This window comes from Gekko japonicus, unplaced genomic scaffold, assembly GCF_001447785.1.
Source record: "Gekko japonicus isolate JY-2015 unplaced genomic scaffold, Gekko_japonicus_V1.1 scaffold31, whole genome shotgun sequence".
NCBI classification, from domain to species: Eukaryota; Metazoa; Chordata; class Lepidosauria; order Squamata; family Gekkonidae; genus Gekko; species Gekko japonicus.
Window position 1 is genome coordinate 2,441,508 of NW_015161404.1, and position 15,133 is coordinate 2,456,640.

Consider the following 15,133-nt stretch of genomic DNA (forward strand, 5'->3'; position numbering starts at 1 on the left):
CCATATCTGTGAGTGGATCTCCCCAAATACTAAATCTCACTTAAGAGCAGCCAACAGTGTGTGTACCAGGCATGGGGGGTGGTACAATTATGATCAAGGCTGCAGTGTTGGGGCTCAAACCTCTTCCCCTCCATGCTGCTTTCTGGGTAGACATCCCTCCCAAATACCTGTTAGTCCTAGTAGGGGAAAAACAGGTTGCCTAGTAGCTGCTCAGGGATATTATTCCTATCTGAAAATGACATGGGGAAGGAAATGGTTGAACCCACCCCACCCCAATGCAGCAGGGAAGTAATTTAAATTTTTAGCCAGTACTGTCTCTCTTGGGGGGGGGGGGGGCTTGATGCAGAGGATGTGAGTCACCACTTGGGCCACTTTCTCACCACTACACAGTACTGGCTCATACCTCTACCCCAGTATCAAAATTCTGACCCAAATTGCCCCACCCCGAAAAACAGCCATAGAAGAAGTCATTTAATCTGCTCATCTATCACTTGTGTTTTCTCTGGTTAAGCTCTGAGGTGTGAATTACACTTGTTCCTGTCTATAGCTGTTCTTTCCTGGATACATAATTTCTATGGAACAGTTATTTTTAAACTTCCATCTTTAATAACCTGAGTTGCAGAATCTTTTAAAAAACAAAAGCCATACTTAAATTGCAAGATGTAACAGGAACTCAGGATCCATTTTGAAATTTCAAGGTCCCAGTCCAAAGACCCTTCTTTGTACAGTATTAGGCTGTGCAGGGGCTGCTGAATGCAAGGATCTGCTTGCACCCATGTGCTCTGTAGCATGTTGGCATGGCCAACTTGGGCAGAGCTGATCACTTGTTTAAAGGGAATAAAGAGCCTTGACTCCATCCTCTTTATTTCAATATATCAGGGTACTGGCACTGTCAAAGGTGACAAATCTTTTATGAGCTGTGTGATGGGACTAATCCAGCGTGGATCACAAGTGTGCAGTAGATCGGTAGGCCCAGAATGTAGGGTATTTTTTCCAACACAGCAAGGTAATCTGCATGCAGAACACAATTCTACAAGAGGCCACTACTGGAGTAGGATGCCTTAGTTTTTATAATAGCTGGGAATGTGCAACCAAAATTCATACATAGGTATAGCTACAGAATATCAATAAAATCAGAAACAGACAACAGGCTTAAAAATAATTAGCTTTTCAAAATAATATTGGGAAGCCTGATTCATGATTTTAAAATTCATGTATCTTTACTAAATCCTAACTATAGCAATTCCTTTGGCTCTTGACATCTTCAGATTCTGTTCCTCTGTGGTAAGATGCTACTAACAAAAAGCATGCACATTAGGAAATATGTGCTATGTTCTGACCACAATAGGAAGGAATGGCCTTCAAATATACATTGCATTTTTTTAAAAAAAGTCACTGTTATAATCCTGCAACAGTATAACCATGACAAAAACTGTACCTTGACCATGAACATTCATTTCCCACTACCCACACATACTTACAACTATACAACAAAAAATATCAGCAACATAATTTCTTTTGGGATGGATTTAAAACCTGGCATGCCAAGGTTTTCAGGCTACAGCAAGCAAAGAAAAGAAAAACACGAAAAAGAGAGAAATGTATAGATTTAAGAATAATTGAAACACTAAAATACTGTACAGATTATCAGCCCTTTCTGGCAGAGTCCTATAGAATTTATGAAGGACAAGACCCAAAAGAAGGCATCACCATATGATGCTAACTTGGGATTCTGAAGGGTGATAACTGAGCCCCTTTTTCTTCTGGCAACAGTTGTGAGTATAGTTCATCTTCCTCTCATGAACTCAAACTTCAATGAAGTTTACTGGAAATGACTTGACAGATTTGCAAACATTAATGGGGAACATCTACTCTAAGTGTGTGTGCTTTTTTAAAAAAAACTGCCTATAGAACAGAAATACTACTTTAATTAATGAGCATTAGTTGACACTCAAGAGAATGAATTCTCTCTAATGAAGTGCTATGGAGATACTTCTCTTTGACAGCTTATACAGTTAATACTGTATTGTTTAAAAAGTGTACTATATCCAGAAGCAATGTTCCTAGATTTCAAGAGGAAGCCAAAATAGTCCTATCACAACTAGCAGCTGGTGCCTCAGCATGTCTCAAAAGTTATTTTCCCTTTTTCCCCATGGGATTGCGTGCTTCTGTACCAGAGCACTGACAGACAGGGTTGATGTGCAACAAACTACTTTTACAGCAAGGTTTACACTGGCTGTTAATTTTCCTGGATTAATAAAAAAAGGAAAAAAAAGAATCCCAGTCTTTATACACACACACACAAGCTATATTCTGCTCATTCATTCCCTTTGAGAAGACAGTGATTTTTCCTCGGTGAAAAAAACTGAATGTTAAAAAATGCTCATACTTTGGCAAGTTTCATTCCCCCTGATCACTTGTATTAGCTGCATCTGTGAAGCTGAGTACTTTATGACTCTCCGTATCTTCAGTGATACTTTTGAGAAGCTGTCCTGACCAATAAAAGATATTGAGTAACAGAATGGTTCTAACTGAAATTAGATGCAGGACTGTACTTCGTCTTCTTCAGCCTTCGGTATAAACTGATGAAAGCTGACTCGGACAACGGTCAACAGCATTTATCTGAAGGAAACTGGAGTCTTCAGCTCCATTGCGCAATGAGTCACCAAAGATACCTGTGGAGCCTGGTGGAAGATCATAAACTGGGGGGGGGGGGATAAAAAAACCATTTAGAACAAACTGGAAGAATATTTCTGTGGATATTACATAAAAGAATCTGGGGCATAACAACATGAAATGAAAATAGCTTTGAGCTTTGGAGCAGAGAAGCAATGGGACCAGACGAGGGGCACTTCACCCTTTTCTCACCCACCACTTCTTTGCTACAAACAACATCCTGTGGCCACTTTCCTCTCAGCAGGGTTCCAAATATGTTTGTTTCTTTAAACATACAATCAAAACCCTATGTGGGTGAAACAGCTTGGAGGGCAATTTGGAGCAGAAAAATATCAGACTATGAATCCCTGCAACTTCTCCCCTCTTCCTCCCCCCCCCTCCTTCTCAAGCAGATTTCCCCAAGAGAAACAACCACCAGGCTTTTATTACATGTGCATGCATGTGAGATAGGGTTGCCAAGTCCATCTTCCACCCCCAGCGGGGGACTTTGGGGGCGTTCCTGGAAGGGGTGGGGCATCCCCAACGTGATGACGTCACGTTGGGGACGTCTGCCACCACCACCCCGGCCGTGCACCGGATCTCCAGAAACAGCAGTTCCCTGCACTTAAAGTAGCCGGCAGCCAGCGTTTCCCTTTTAAGAGAAGCTGCGTTTCCCTTTTAAGAATGAAGCTGGCTTTTCCCTGCAAGCTTGCGGAGTTCGCGCTTGGGATGAAACACGAGTTGCACACCCTTAAAGGGAGAGAGATGGGTGGCTGTGGACCTGATTGGGTGGGTCCACCTGGTGAACAACATACGTGATTGGTCAAGGTGCTTCATTCAACAGCCATTTGATTGCTCAAGTAGAATCAAGCTTTGGCAACCCTAATGTGAGATGCAGTTTCATTCTAGGGTCTTCTAAATGGGCAAGTGCACAGTGCCAAAGTTAGATGAAACATAATTAGGGAATCCTGGGTAGTTTCCCCTATGGATGTATGGAGTAGTTTCCCCATAGATGCTATGGTAAATATCAAACAAAGTTGATGCTTACTGGTTGATGCTAGTACTGGTATGGGTCAGATCCTATGGATGTGCAAGCAGGCGGAGTTAATGCAAGATGATCACCCTTATCTTCCTTTCCCTGTGTACCCAGAAACCCTTGGCTGAGGGTCATTGGGAGCCACAGTAAGGGGTGGGAATCAGGCAAAATTCCCCTTTGCTCTTTTGTAAGCGCAGCACATGTGCTGTATGCCACTTTGTTCATGAGGGCCCTTGGCCCCTAGTAGAGGGTATATGAATGCAATGAAGGCCTATGGCAGAAGGAAAAGACAAAGGAAGTTCTCTTGTACAAGCTCCTTCTGCTGGTATATCTAGAGGATTCTACCCAAATATGTCAGGATATCCTGGAGGAAATGTTTGTGCCACGCAGGGCTATTTTTGGGCAGGAAGGCACAGGAACGGAGTTCCGGCTGGCTCCCATGTTGGCCACGCCCAGCAGGAACTCATTAGCATAATAGGCCACACCCAACAGCAGAAATTTATTAGGATTGGCTACATTAGGGATGTGTGGCCTAACATGCAAAGGAGTTCCTGCTACAAAAAAAGCCCTGGGTTTTGACAACAAACAAAGTAAATAGAATAAGAAGCAAAAGGTAGGTGTGGCTGGATAACCACACTTCTGGTAACATGGGGGTGCGTCCTAATGTGCTAATGAGCTGTGCTGGCAGGGGTGTGGCCTAATATGCTAATGAGTTTCTGGTGTTGGGTGTGGCCTATTATGCTAATGAGTTCCTGCTGGGCTTTTCTACAAAAAGAGCCCTGGCTGCCACATGATTCATTTTTGTGATTTACTGGTGACTGATTAATATAAAGTTGATACTTGGATAGTTATTGAAAGCATTCAGCTGGTTTGCTATTTACTGATGAATGTCATCATAATCCTCTGACATTGCCCTCAGAGCCACTTACAGTACCATCCTAAGCAAAGTTACATCCTTCTAACTGAAGTAAATTGGCTTAGAAAGACGTAGCTTTGCTTACAAACGCACTGTTAAAGTCTTTAAAACTTCACAGTATTCAACAAATTTGTAAGTTACCATAAGAGTGCCATCCCTTCACAGCTGAACTGTACTCTAGTACACAATAGATCTGAGAATTATATAAGTTCAGTTCATAGAAGTATGCTCATAACTCATGGACAAGCATGAGAAGATGATTTGCATGTGTGCTTCACACATCAATAGAGCATTTATTTTGTCCAATATCAATTCAAGCAAAACTCTTTTTATTTGGTGCCTGTTTAGCAAGCCATCAAGAGTTCAACAATTTAAAAATGTCCATGCATGAATAAACCAACTCGTGGGTTTTCGTGGGTTGGAAAGGTGAAGAACTGTTGTGGATGAATAATGGCTTTCTCTCTGACTTTGTCTTTGGTTCTTTAGATATCTAGGTAACTCAAGGTTAGAGACCATGTGGGCAACCAGTATTTTCACTTCTACTTTCTGCACAAATGGAAAAGTGGCCATTGTCATTTATGAAAAAGCAGATGGGTATTCTGAAAAATATATTTTATAAGCAGTACCATCACACAACGATCCATTTATGCCAAGCAAGGTATTAGGACCAATGACAGGCACTTAATATAGTGTCAGATTCTTACATGGTAGTTACTTCTGTGTAAAAACATGGGAATTGTATTTAAAAACAAATTGTAAAAAAATGTTTACCTGTAATACCAGAATGAGCTGAAAATGCTCTGTGGAAAACATCAAAACCTGACTGACCCATAGACGTGGGTACAAGACAGTCTTCAAAGGGAGGAACCATATTGCAAGCACCACCATGTTGTACACTTCTCTGATTGTCAGCATAATGTGGAGAACAGAAAGTTTGCAGTTGCCCATAAACACCTAAAAAGAAGAACACATATCAGCATAGCAGCCATCTGTTTTATTGGCACATGTACTACAAACTTTTTTTTGTATTGACATCAGTTTCATCATAAACTTTATTTGATTTGGTTTTTTGTCCAGCAAAATTTTAACTGTTTGTTCTTAGCTATTTTAAATCTTTCCAGAGAAAAATAATCCTAATTCAGATATTGCCATAGGAATCATTACTTATCCTGATATGTTCTTGAATTCTCATTTAACATAATAATATTCACAGCCTGACATTCTTTAATTTTGGGAAATAACATTTTTTTCTCAATTATCTTTTGCTCAGCTAGGCAAATTCAATCTTAGTAGTCTCCATGAAGAGAAACAGATATCCCAGTGACATATATGGGGCTGATTCCCATGATGCAATGTCCGCAAGGGTGTCAAAGGGACTTTGTATCACACACACCAGGAGTTCCATGCAGGAGCCATATTCCAACTGTGCATATGGTGCACATAGAAAAGGAGTTTCAGCCTTCACTCCTGTACCATTTTCATGAACTGGAACAGCCCTGAAGAGCTGCTGTTTCCTCCACTGGGAACTGTCCAGGAGCAGGTCCACCCCCATTGCTACAGCTGCTCCTGAACTTACCCAGGAACCACATGACACTCATTCGGAACCCACAGGGCCAGCAACAAGGAGAAACGTTGCAACAGCAGCAACACAGGCCCCCACCCACCTGCCAAAACGGCTAGGACAACAGCAAAGAGGAGAAATGCTGCAGTATGGGCCCTTTAGGGCCTCACTTTGATCACGTCTACAGCTGCTGTCAGTTTAGCCTGACCAGGGCAATGGGAGGGGAAGAGGGGCTACAGGTGCAGACAGGGCTTTTTTTGTAGAAAAAGCCCAACATGAACTCATTAGCATAACAGGCCACACCCAACAGCAAAAAACTCATTAGCATATTAGGCCACACCCCATGCCTTCCCTTGGCTTGCCTGGGTGCCCCGCTGCTGCGGGGAGTCCGGGCAAGCCAGCCCTTGGACAGGCCGGGGAAGGCACAGGGAGGCATTTAAATGCTTCCCTGGTCCTTCCAGGGGCACCCCTGGCCCGCCCACCTCGGAGTCATCAGGGGGGTCGCTCTCCAGGCCTTCCCTCTGTAGCCACACACGCAGAGGTTTTGGCTGTAGTGGGTGTGGTCAACCCTGAAGCCAGCCGGAACTCTGTTGCTGTGCGTTCCTGCCCAAAAATAGCCCTGGGTGAAGCCCAAGATTCTCCTATGGTCTCAGGAGGTGACTAGTTCTTGCAAGACTTCAGGGAAATTGACTGAGTATGTGGAGCCTGCTGCACTAGCCTCATATGGGGCTTAGATATAGGCCACAGAGGAGGTGGCTGGGTTCTCTCTTGACACTGCACAAGAGAGACCAGCAGCAGAAGATCCCCTTTCTTCTCCGGTTCTGAGCAGAAAAGAGCATGATAGATAAAGGAGCTGCTGAGGGCAGGGACACAGAGGCCCACGAACCTCACAGGAACCAATGGAGCAAGCAGCAGATCTCAGTGTTGTTTCAGTTTGTGAAAATGGAAGGGGGGAAAGGATGAACTCCTTGTTCCATGCACACCACAGTTGTAACAGGAACATATCCTTTGCACATACCTGGGAGGCATGGAGTTCGTATTGTCTTCCTTAAAGAATCCCTCTGGAGTATGTGGGTGTGGGGGCGGAACAGTAAAAAACCTGTTCTTATCTAGGGTTGACAGCCTCCAGGTTGTCCTGGAATTACAACTGATCCCTAGACTACATAGAACAGTTCCCCTGGAAGAATGGCTGCTTTGGAAGGTGGGCCATATTGCATTATACCCTAACTGAGGTCCCTCGCTAATCCCCACCCTCCCCAGGCTCCACTCCCAAATTTCTAGGAATTTCCCAGCCTTGACTTGGCAACTCTATTTAACTCTATTTATTTATTTACTTTATTTATAGCTGTAGGAACAGGATAACAGAACTGGAAAACAAAAACTAAGGAATGACATACCATAGTACAGAAACGTAGAAGGCAATACAGTAAAAGCAAGGTGAAAAATTCAATAATCACTCCAATATACTGCAATTCTATGGCTTTATAAAAGTGTCTCTGAGACATTCCATTGTATTACAGTTCTAATCCCTTCATAAATATGCCCTCCTGAACGTATCTGTTTTGCACATTCTATGAAATGATAGAAGTATGGAGGCCTTCCTGACCACCTCAGGCATCCTGTTCCACAAGGTAGAAAATGAAGATGGAAAATAAGCATGTAGTCTACGTATATATATTTGGTGAAAGCCTGACAATATTGGACAATATTGTGTTAAATTAAAAAATGCCTTTGAAAATACAAAAATGGAATGTCAAAATAATGATTAAAGGTTAACAATTACGAACGTATATTTTTATTTCTTAGAGGAAAAGGAAAATGACCAGTGTCAACCATGATGCCATGAATCATATTTTTTAAAAAAACCATTTGGCAATCTTGTATAAATTAGTATTACCCCTAGAGCATTTCAGATTCAGAATAGAGTATTATGAAAAGGCATAAATGGGGAGTGCAGAGCGATGTAAAAGAACATTTCCAGCCTGACTTTTACTGTGCTTTGCCAGCTGGCTTCAACTACCAGCGATAGAAATAGCTGTTTCTGGTAACTGCTGTGACTCAGCTGTAAACTCTCACAGCGTGGCCACTGCTGGTTGGGACAGTAGTTATTTTTAAGAGTGCTTTTCACAAAGCACCATTGAGAGTAATGAGCTAAAAACTTAAATATCAGCATGGTGGAGGGGGAAATCTCTTGCAAATAGCCAGCACAGTTTGCAAACCAGAACTTGGAGAATGGTGCTAGGTTGTTTCTGAAGAGTAAAGAGATGATGATGATGAAAGTGTTTGGTTCAATTTTACAGGTGATAAATTCAAAATTTATCTAACTATAGACACTTGTCCTTACTTTCTGAGGGTAAAACTGTATGCAAACATGATGAATACGTATTTCTTTGCACACATCCATCCCTTTCATATATAAAGTTATGTGTATGAATTTTTACTTTAATAGTAAAAGGTTATCCCCATCCCATAACCTTCAGCACAGAAGTCCCACAACATAAATAATAGCCACACTGCTAGCTCACTCTGTCAATTAATACTATAATGAGCCAAGGCTGAAGCTCCATGCTTGTGGGGCACTTCAGAGGGTCGACACATTCTGGTACTGTCACATTCTGGCACTACCAGACACTGCTAGATCTGAGGAGGTGGTGTGCTCAAAAAGGAGTCAAACAGCAGATGATAGGAGTGTGCATTAGAAAATTCTCAAGCTGAAGATATACATGGAAATCACTGGTTCAAGTTGTTATAGTTATTTCCTGGAACAGGAATACAAGTCCAGGATTCCTGGGAATTACAAACCATTCTCCCTTAACAGTCCAAGTTCAGGTGTTTACCAGCAATCTAGCATACACTCATGTTTTTCTTTCATTCTACTGATGTCCCAGGCAATGGCATTTCTCCCTTCCGATCAGATCCTTGTATGAGAGGAGCACAGAGCACTCCTGGCTGAGTACTTTTGGAGACAAACTACAGAGTGCTGCCATTCTCCTTTGCTCCCTCCTTTGTGGGGGTAGAGCCATTTCCCCCTCTGCAAGTAGGATATCTGAGGGCAGCTTGTTCAGGGGCCTGTAGAATTAGAACTTTTGATCCAAATTGCTTGAAACATGATAGTTCTTTATTGGGCATGTAGCACTAGAGCCCCTGCAATTTTGGCATCTTGTGGTTGAAAAAATAGCCACTCCATCCCCCAAAAGTCCCCCATAGGGAGTAATGGTAAAGCTTGCTTCTTCTTACCTCTTGGCTTTGTGGGGGTGGAGCCCCTTTTCTCTCTCCAAGTAGGACAGCTGGGGGAACCCTTTAACTTGTAGGTTATTGAGTGGACAGGGAGCAGTAGCTCCACTGCAATATTGGTATCATTTGGTTGAAAAACAGCCTCTCCACCCCCCATCTCTCTTTCCTCACTTTGTAAAAGGAAACAAAGAACAGTCTACAAACAGGAAGGATGGCAAATGCAGAGTTTTCAGTGGACTGGTAAACATTTTTATTGTCAGTCAGTCACTGTAGGAATAGAAAAATGAAATGGGTTTTTAAAATCATGGTTATGGGCGCCAATAGGAATCAGCAGAGAGAACTGCATCTGTTGTGAAAGGGACTTCCTTCTGTAAAATCAACCCCCTTGCTCCAATTCACTTGAAACTTGGGGGTTCTTTAGATTCGAGGGAGAACTTTTTTCTGTGCAAAGTTGGCAGCATTGTCTTTATAAACACCTGCTCCAGATCATCTAATAGATTCCCTATTGAAAGTAATGGTCCCAAAGCACTGTAACCAAAAGCCCCCACCCCACATGGATTTGAATCCCAAAGCAGCAGTGTTTTGCACAAACATAAGCAATTACAGCCCCACTCCAAACTGTGGATACAAAAGTATGATGACTTTTTTTTTGGCGTGCACCCCTAGCAGACAGCCCCTGCTTTTTCCCAGTCCTGAGCTGACAAAGGGCAGGTCTTTCGCTCCTTCTTCCTGCAAACAAACTCTTGGCCATGAGGCTGTAAATCCTCTTCAGAGGCTTTGGGATAATATCCTCCTCTCACGAACTTTTTTCTTCCTTCTCTTTCTCCCTTGAAAACTGTGTTGAATTAATTGCTAAACAGCACTTCAGGCAGCAGCCCTCTGGTCTGCACAGAGTTGTGATGTAAAGAAAAGAATTCAAGGGAGACGCTGCTACCCTGTGTATTTGTACTGTACTGGGCAATACATGAGCATTTCCTCATAATGCTGAATCAAGCAGACAAGGAACAAATACTTTATTGTATTCTTCTCTTTAAGAGAATTTATTCTTCTGTATGAATGAATGGAGAAAACAAGAAGAAATGTACAGCCCAATGGTGCTGCACAGGGGAATAGAAAACCAACAAAGGCTGCACCAACATGATGTTAGGACCTATGCTTTTCCTGTGGCATTGTGTGCTGAGTGAGATGGATGCATCTGCACATCATCATGGTGTGACACTTCTAGACCAGCAAGTAGGGCTGGTTCTGCATCTGGCATTCACTCCACATTTTCTCAACACTGAGGAAAAGGTGCAGCTCAAAACCACATTCAAATACCCCAGGCCAACGCTGTACTGACTGCAAAGTCACCCCTGAATGGCCATAGAACAGCCATAAATCTATGCAGAAGGTACCATAAAAACCTGATTATCATAATTCTTCAATTAAAAATATTTTTAAAAACCTGATGATCAAAGAAAGTGAAAGCAGCATGCAATGCAGAGGGTACCATAAAATCCAATGATCAAAGAAAGTGAAAGTAGCATGCAATGTAGAGGGGAATTTCTGTTCCAACGTGAGTTTGCTAAAACAACGGAGGGAAAATCCAATGCAGAATCGCCCTAGATGTTGGAATCACAGCAGCATAATATACTGAACAGGCTATCCTGTTTGATCTCCTAGAAATATTTTGCCCACCAAGTTGCCACCATATGTGCAAACCTCCACAATTAATATTTGGCTGATTTTGGGTATAAAAAAATCCAAACAAACAGAGGCTTCTTCATGATGTACACAAACACAACTTGTTCTTGTGCTTGCACCCTGTTTACTCTTCCCCCTCTTTCATCCCCTCATATATGGAGAACAATTGAAGAGTTCCAGGTTTTGAAAGTCTTGACTCAAACTCTAATTGACATTCAAATGCATTGACATTCAAATTGCATTGACATTCAAATGCAGGAGCCTGGATGAATTGGAGTTATAGCTGAATGGCAATAGACCAGCTTATCCCCACTTCCCAAATGTAGGAAACATTGAAGTCTCCCCATTTTGCTCCAGAAATGGTCCATCAATTGTTGATGTCAATGAAGAACGTTTGGAAAAGAGATCAATTTCCTCCCAAGATTACAATTGTTGTTTTCCAAATACTCACTTCCTTTCCAGGAAGGACACATTCACATCCCCTCATTACCCCTTGGGAACTGAAGCATGCATCTAGACAGTGTAGCAGTGAATACAATATTGGTAAGAGCGGTGTTTTAGAATTTCTTCAGGTAAGGGTGGCATGGGCTTTTTAAAATGTACTGGTTTGTTTGGCACAATGTTGGACTGATTAGCTGTTCATTAGGAAAAGATTTTCCCCAAAAACAGCAGTATTATAATTTCCCCCCTTCCCCGTGGCCACATCTGTACTTTACATTAGGTGACCCATTTGTTTGTCCTGCACACGACATCGCTAAACATTCTTAAGTGGAAAAGTGCTAGACAGAATGATTGAATTAGGGGACAGACACTTTTTTTTTGTAAATTGTACACATTCCATTTCAAGTAGAGATACCTGAGGACACTTCAGTTAGACTCACATCTTGCTCACCAGTTGCAAGCAGGAAGCCAACAGTTTGATGAGACTTCAGATTGTTTGAAGTAATCTACATGTGTTTACTTGGTGTGATTACACTGCTTTCTTGCATGCACTGGAAAGCATAGTGCTGATTGTCAGCTTCCATAAAAAGCCTTGAAATTGGCACTATTACACCATTACACTATTTCTACTATTACACTATTTTTTCTATTAGACAATATTTCTGGTGTCATGGTATAATAGTGCTGATTGGATCAAAGTAAAAAAAAATACAGACACATACTTCCCCAATATAAGTAAACGGAGAAGCCCTATTTGGTCACAAATTACAATGTATTTGCAGCAGCCTCTCCCCCCTACGTCTGCCGAAAGACACACAGGTTAAAAGAAAAGAATCCCATTTTTCTTGAGACTATTTCAGTATCTCTGTATGCTTTCAATGTCTGCTCCCTGTGATCATTAATCTATTTTCCCCTTTGTTTACTGGTGTAGGTGCGAGTATACCTTTGTAATTTTTTCCCATTTGAGCAAGTTGATACTATTACACCATGACACCAGGAATATTGCCTAATAGTAGAAATTGTAATAGTAGAAGGTGTAATAGCAGCAATTTAATTTTTTTAAATGGCGGACATGGAAAACAGCTTAGAGGTTAACAACTGGAACTGCAAGAACTGAAGGTGCAACAGCCTGACCCTGGCTGCTGTTCAGGCTCAAGGCTGCTTGACATGACTTTTGACAACAACCATCAAGGCAATACAGTCAGGAGCTTGCCTTGTATCCACTTGCAAGAGTCAGGCAAGGGAAGTTCACCTGGAGATTGTGCTTCTGTCAAAGTTTGCAGCATGCCCAATTTCCAATTTCAGCAATCAGCCAACATGTGCCCACAGAGTAGCTGGTTTTGAGTGCCTAGGCACAGGAATAATTTGCCTGACAATAAATAATATTTTAATACCCTGCAAATGCAAAAATAGCAAAGCAGAAAAATTTGGGGGAAAGCAGAGCTTTCCTTGGAAGGCATCATGAGCTGGGCAGGTTCATATTCAGAGCCCATGATTTCTGAACTTCACTGATATCACCACTAGGTTATTGGTACAGCTCCACCTAAGAAAGCTGGTCTATGTAGTCTTGGATATCTGTTACCTGAAATAAGGCCTCAGAATTTACCACCTGGTTCTAAGTATGCAACGTTGGGAGGGCCTTTTTGGCAACTGGCTTGGGTTCCCGCTAAGCTGAGTTAGTGTGAGCTAGCTCACTGTTTTTTAGCCTCTGGCTCACACATTTTTGCCTTGGCTCAGGAAGGATGGCTCCAGAGCAAACTAATGTAAGCAGCAGCCAAATCGCTTGCTCACAACTTTCATGCCGGTAGCTCTACGTGCTGAAAATGCCAACAATGCAACCAAAGACCAACCCTGAGAGGCTGCCAAGGGAATGCCAAGGGAATGTCAGCTGGGAAGAGAACGAAAGTAGTAAAGATGGTCAAATAAAGGTCCAGTTAGAAGTCTCTTCAAAATTCTAACATTCAAAAAACATTTGTAGTTAAGATTGTGGCACTGGCTTCCAGATGGTTTGGTGCATGCAGTCCAAGATAACCCATGTTTTGTTTTATTGTACTTCCTCTGTTCATCACACCAGCCTCATTACCGGTAAGCCAGATGTTCCTGATCTCCCTTCCTTTTAAATAATCACCACCCATCCCTGTTTAGATTTATTTGATACCATTAATTACTCACCCACTTTACAAGGCAAATCCCAGCTGCAAACACAAGAATTGTAAAACACAGGGTGTCACAAGTGCTAGAGGGAATTCAGAGAACAGGCGCTTTTATTCAAATGTGTGTGACAAAATTGTGTTTCTTTTCATGCACTGCAGCTAAAGATCAATAATTTTCAGATCACACATATATAAGAAAGAGGGGGGAAGAAGAGATAGGTTATTAAGTTGACTAGAGAATGTGAATAAAACTGGCAATTTTGCACGTTCACATGAAGGCATGGAGAATACAGCGGACATTGCTACCGGGAAAATTTGGAGATTTCCCGGCAGTCAACAAAAAGTGATGGTGAAGAATCTATGCTAAATGACAGCATAAACAAGGAATGTAATACATTGGCTAGTCAAGCTGCATAGCAGGCACATAACACAGGGTGGTATGTATAATTTCTGTACATTCTCTCTCTTTTTTTAATAAGCCTTCGGAGGGGATTTTTTATTGCATTTTTTATAACACTACAAACTACAACAGAAAATGGGAGACGGACCTACATTTATAGGATAAAGAAAGATATCCACTACTAACTAAAAACCCAAGAGAGGAGATCATCCCACCACCTTAACCATACATTTAGTCTTAATCCCGTTAATCTTACTATCATCTGAGTCAAGTTTAACATTATCTTTTTCAAATCTTAAATTTAACTGTCATACAGAAACACCCCAAAGCATCTCACTTCAACATTTTTAAAGGCACAATTCAGAGTCCTTCAGCCTTTACTTCTCCTTGCCTAGTCTCTTCCGAAGCTTATAAGGACTTTTAGGGGCTGCCGCCCCTTTCTCTGATAGAGAGTCCTCCCCGGAGGATTCCGAGTCCAGCTCACCATTGGACTTACTATCCTCCCCCTTTTCTCCTTCCTTCCCTGGCCCTCCCATCTGGATTCTTAAAAATTCCCATGCTTTCTGGACAGAGTCAATCTTTTCTTTTTTATCCTTGATTTTTTTTGAAGGTTACGCCTTCTGGAGTTAACCATCTATATCCAATTGCATTTGTCTGTAGAAAAAGAATTAATTCTTTATATTTCTTTCTCCTTTGTCTTATTTCAAATGGAATGTCTTTTAATGTCCTGATGGTATTCTCCCCCACTTTCAGGGGTGCTCCAGATACTGCTTTCAGGATTGCATCCCTCACATGCCTCTTCAAGAATCTTACCACAATTTCCCCAGGCAGATTGTTTTTTTATATATATATCCTGAATATGGCCACATCCATTTCATTTAACAAGAGTTCCGCCTTCATATCGGTCACTGGGGCCAATACTTCACTCATTAGTTCCTTAAGATTCTCTCCCTTTGTCTCTGGCAAGCCCTGGAAGCGAAGGATCATATTAGCCTTTTTCATTTGTAATTGTAGCAGTTGATCTTCCATAGAAACTTGCTTCTTTTCCAGCTTT

General features: G+C 41.8%; 1 protein-coding gene across 1 annotated transcript in view; it reads right to left on the reverse strand.

Moving 5' to 3' along the window:
• Positions 1-2,520: 2,520 nt before the first annotated feature.
• GLIS3 (GLIS family zinc finger 3) overlaps positions 2,521-15,133 on the reverse strand; it is a 221,049-nt gene continuing 208,436 nt past the window's right edge. Inside the window, exons 9-10 of the mRNA XM_015426024.1 lie at positions 5,379-5,561; positions 2,521-2,702 (exon numbers count right to left, since the gene is read on the reverse strand). Of these exons, the coding sequence (XP_015281510.1) occupies positions 2,566-2,702; positions 5,379-5,561 (320 nt within the window). The 3' untranslated portion in view covers positions 2,521-2,565. The remainder of the gene's footprint in view (positions 2,703-5,378; positions 5,562-15,133) is intronic.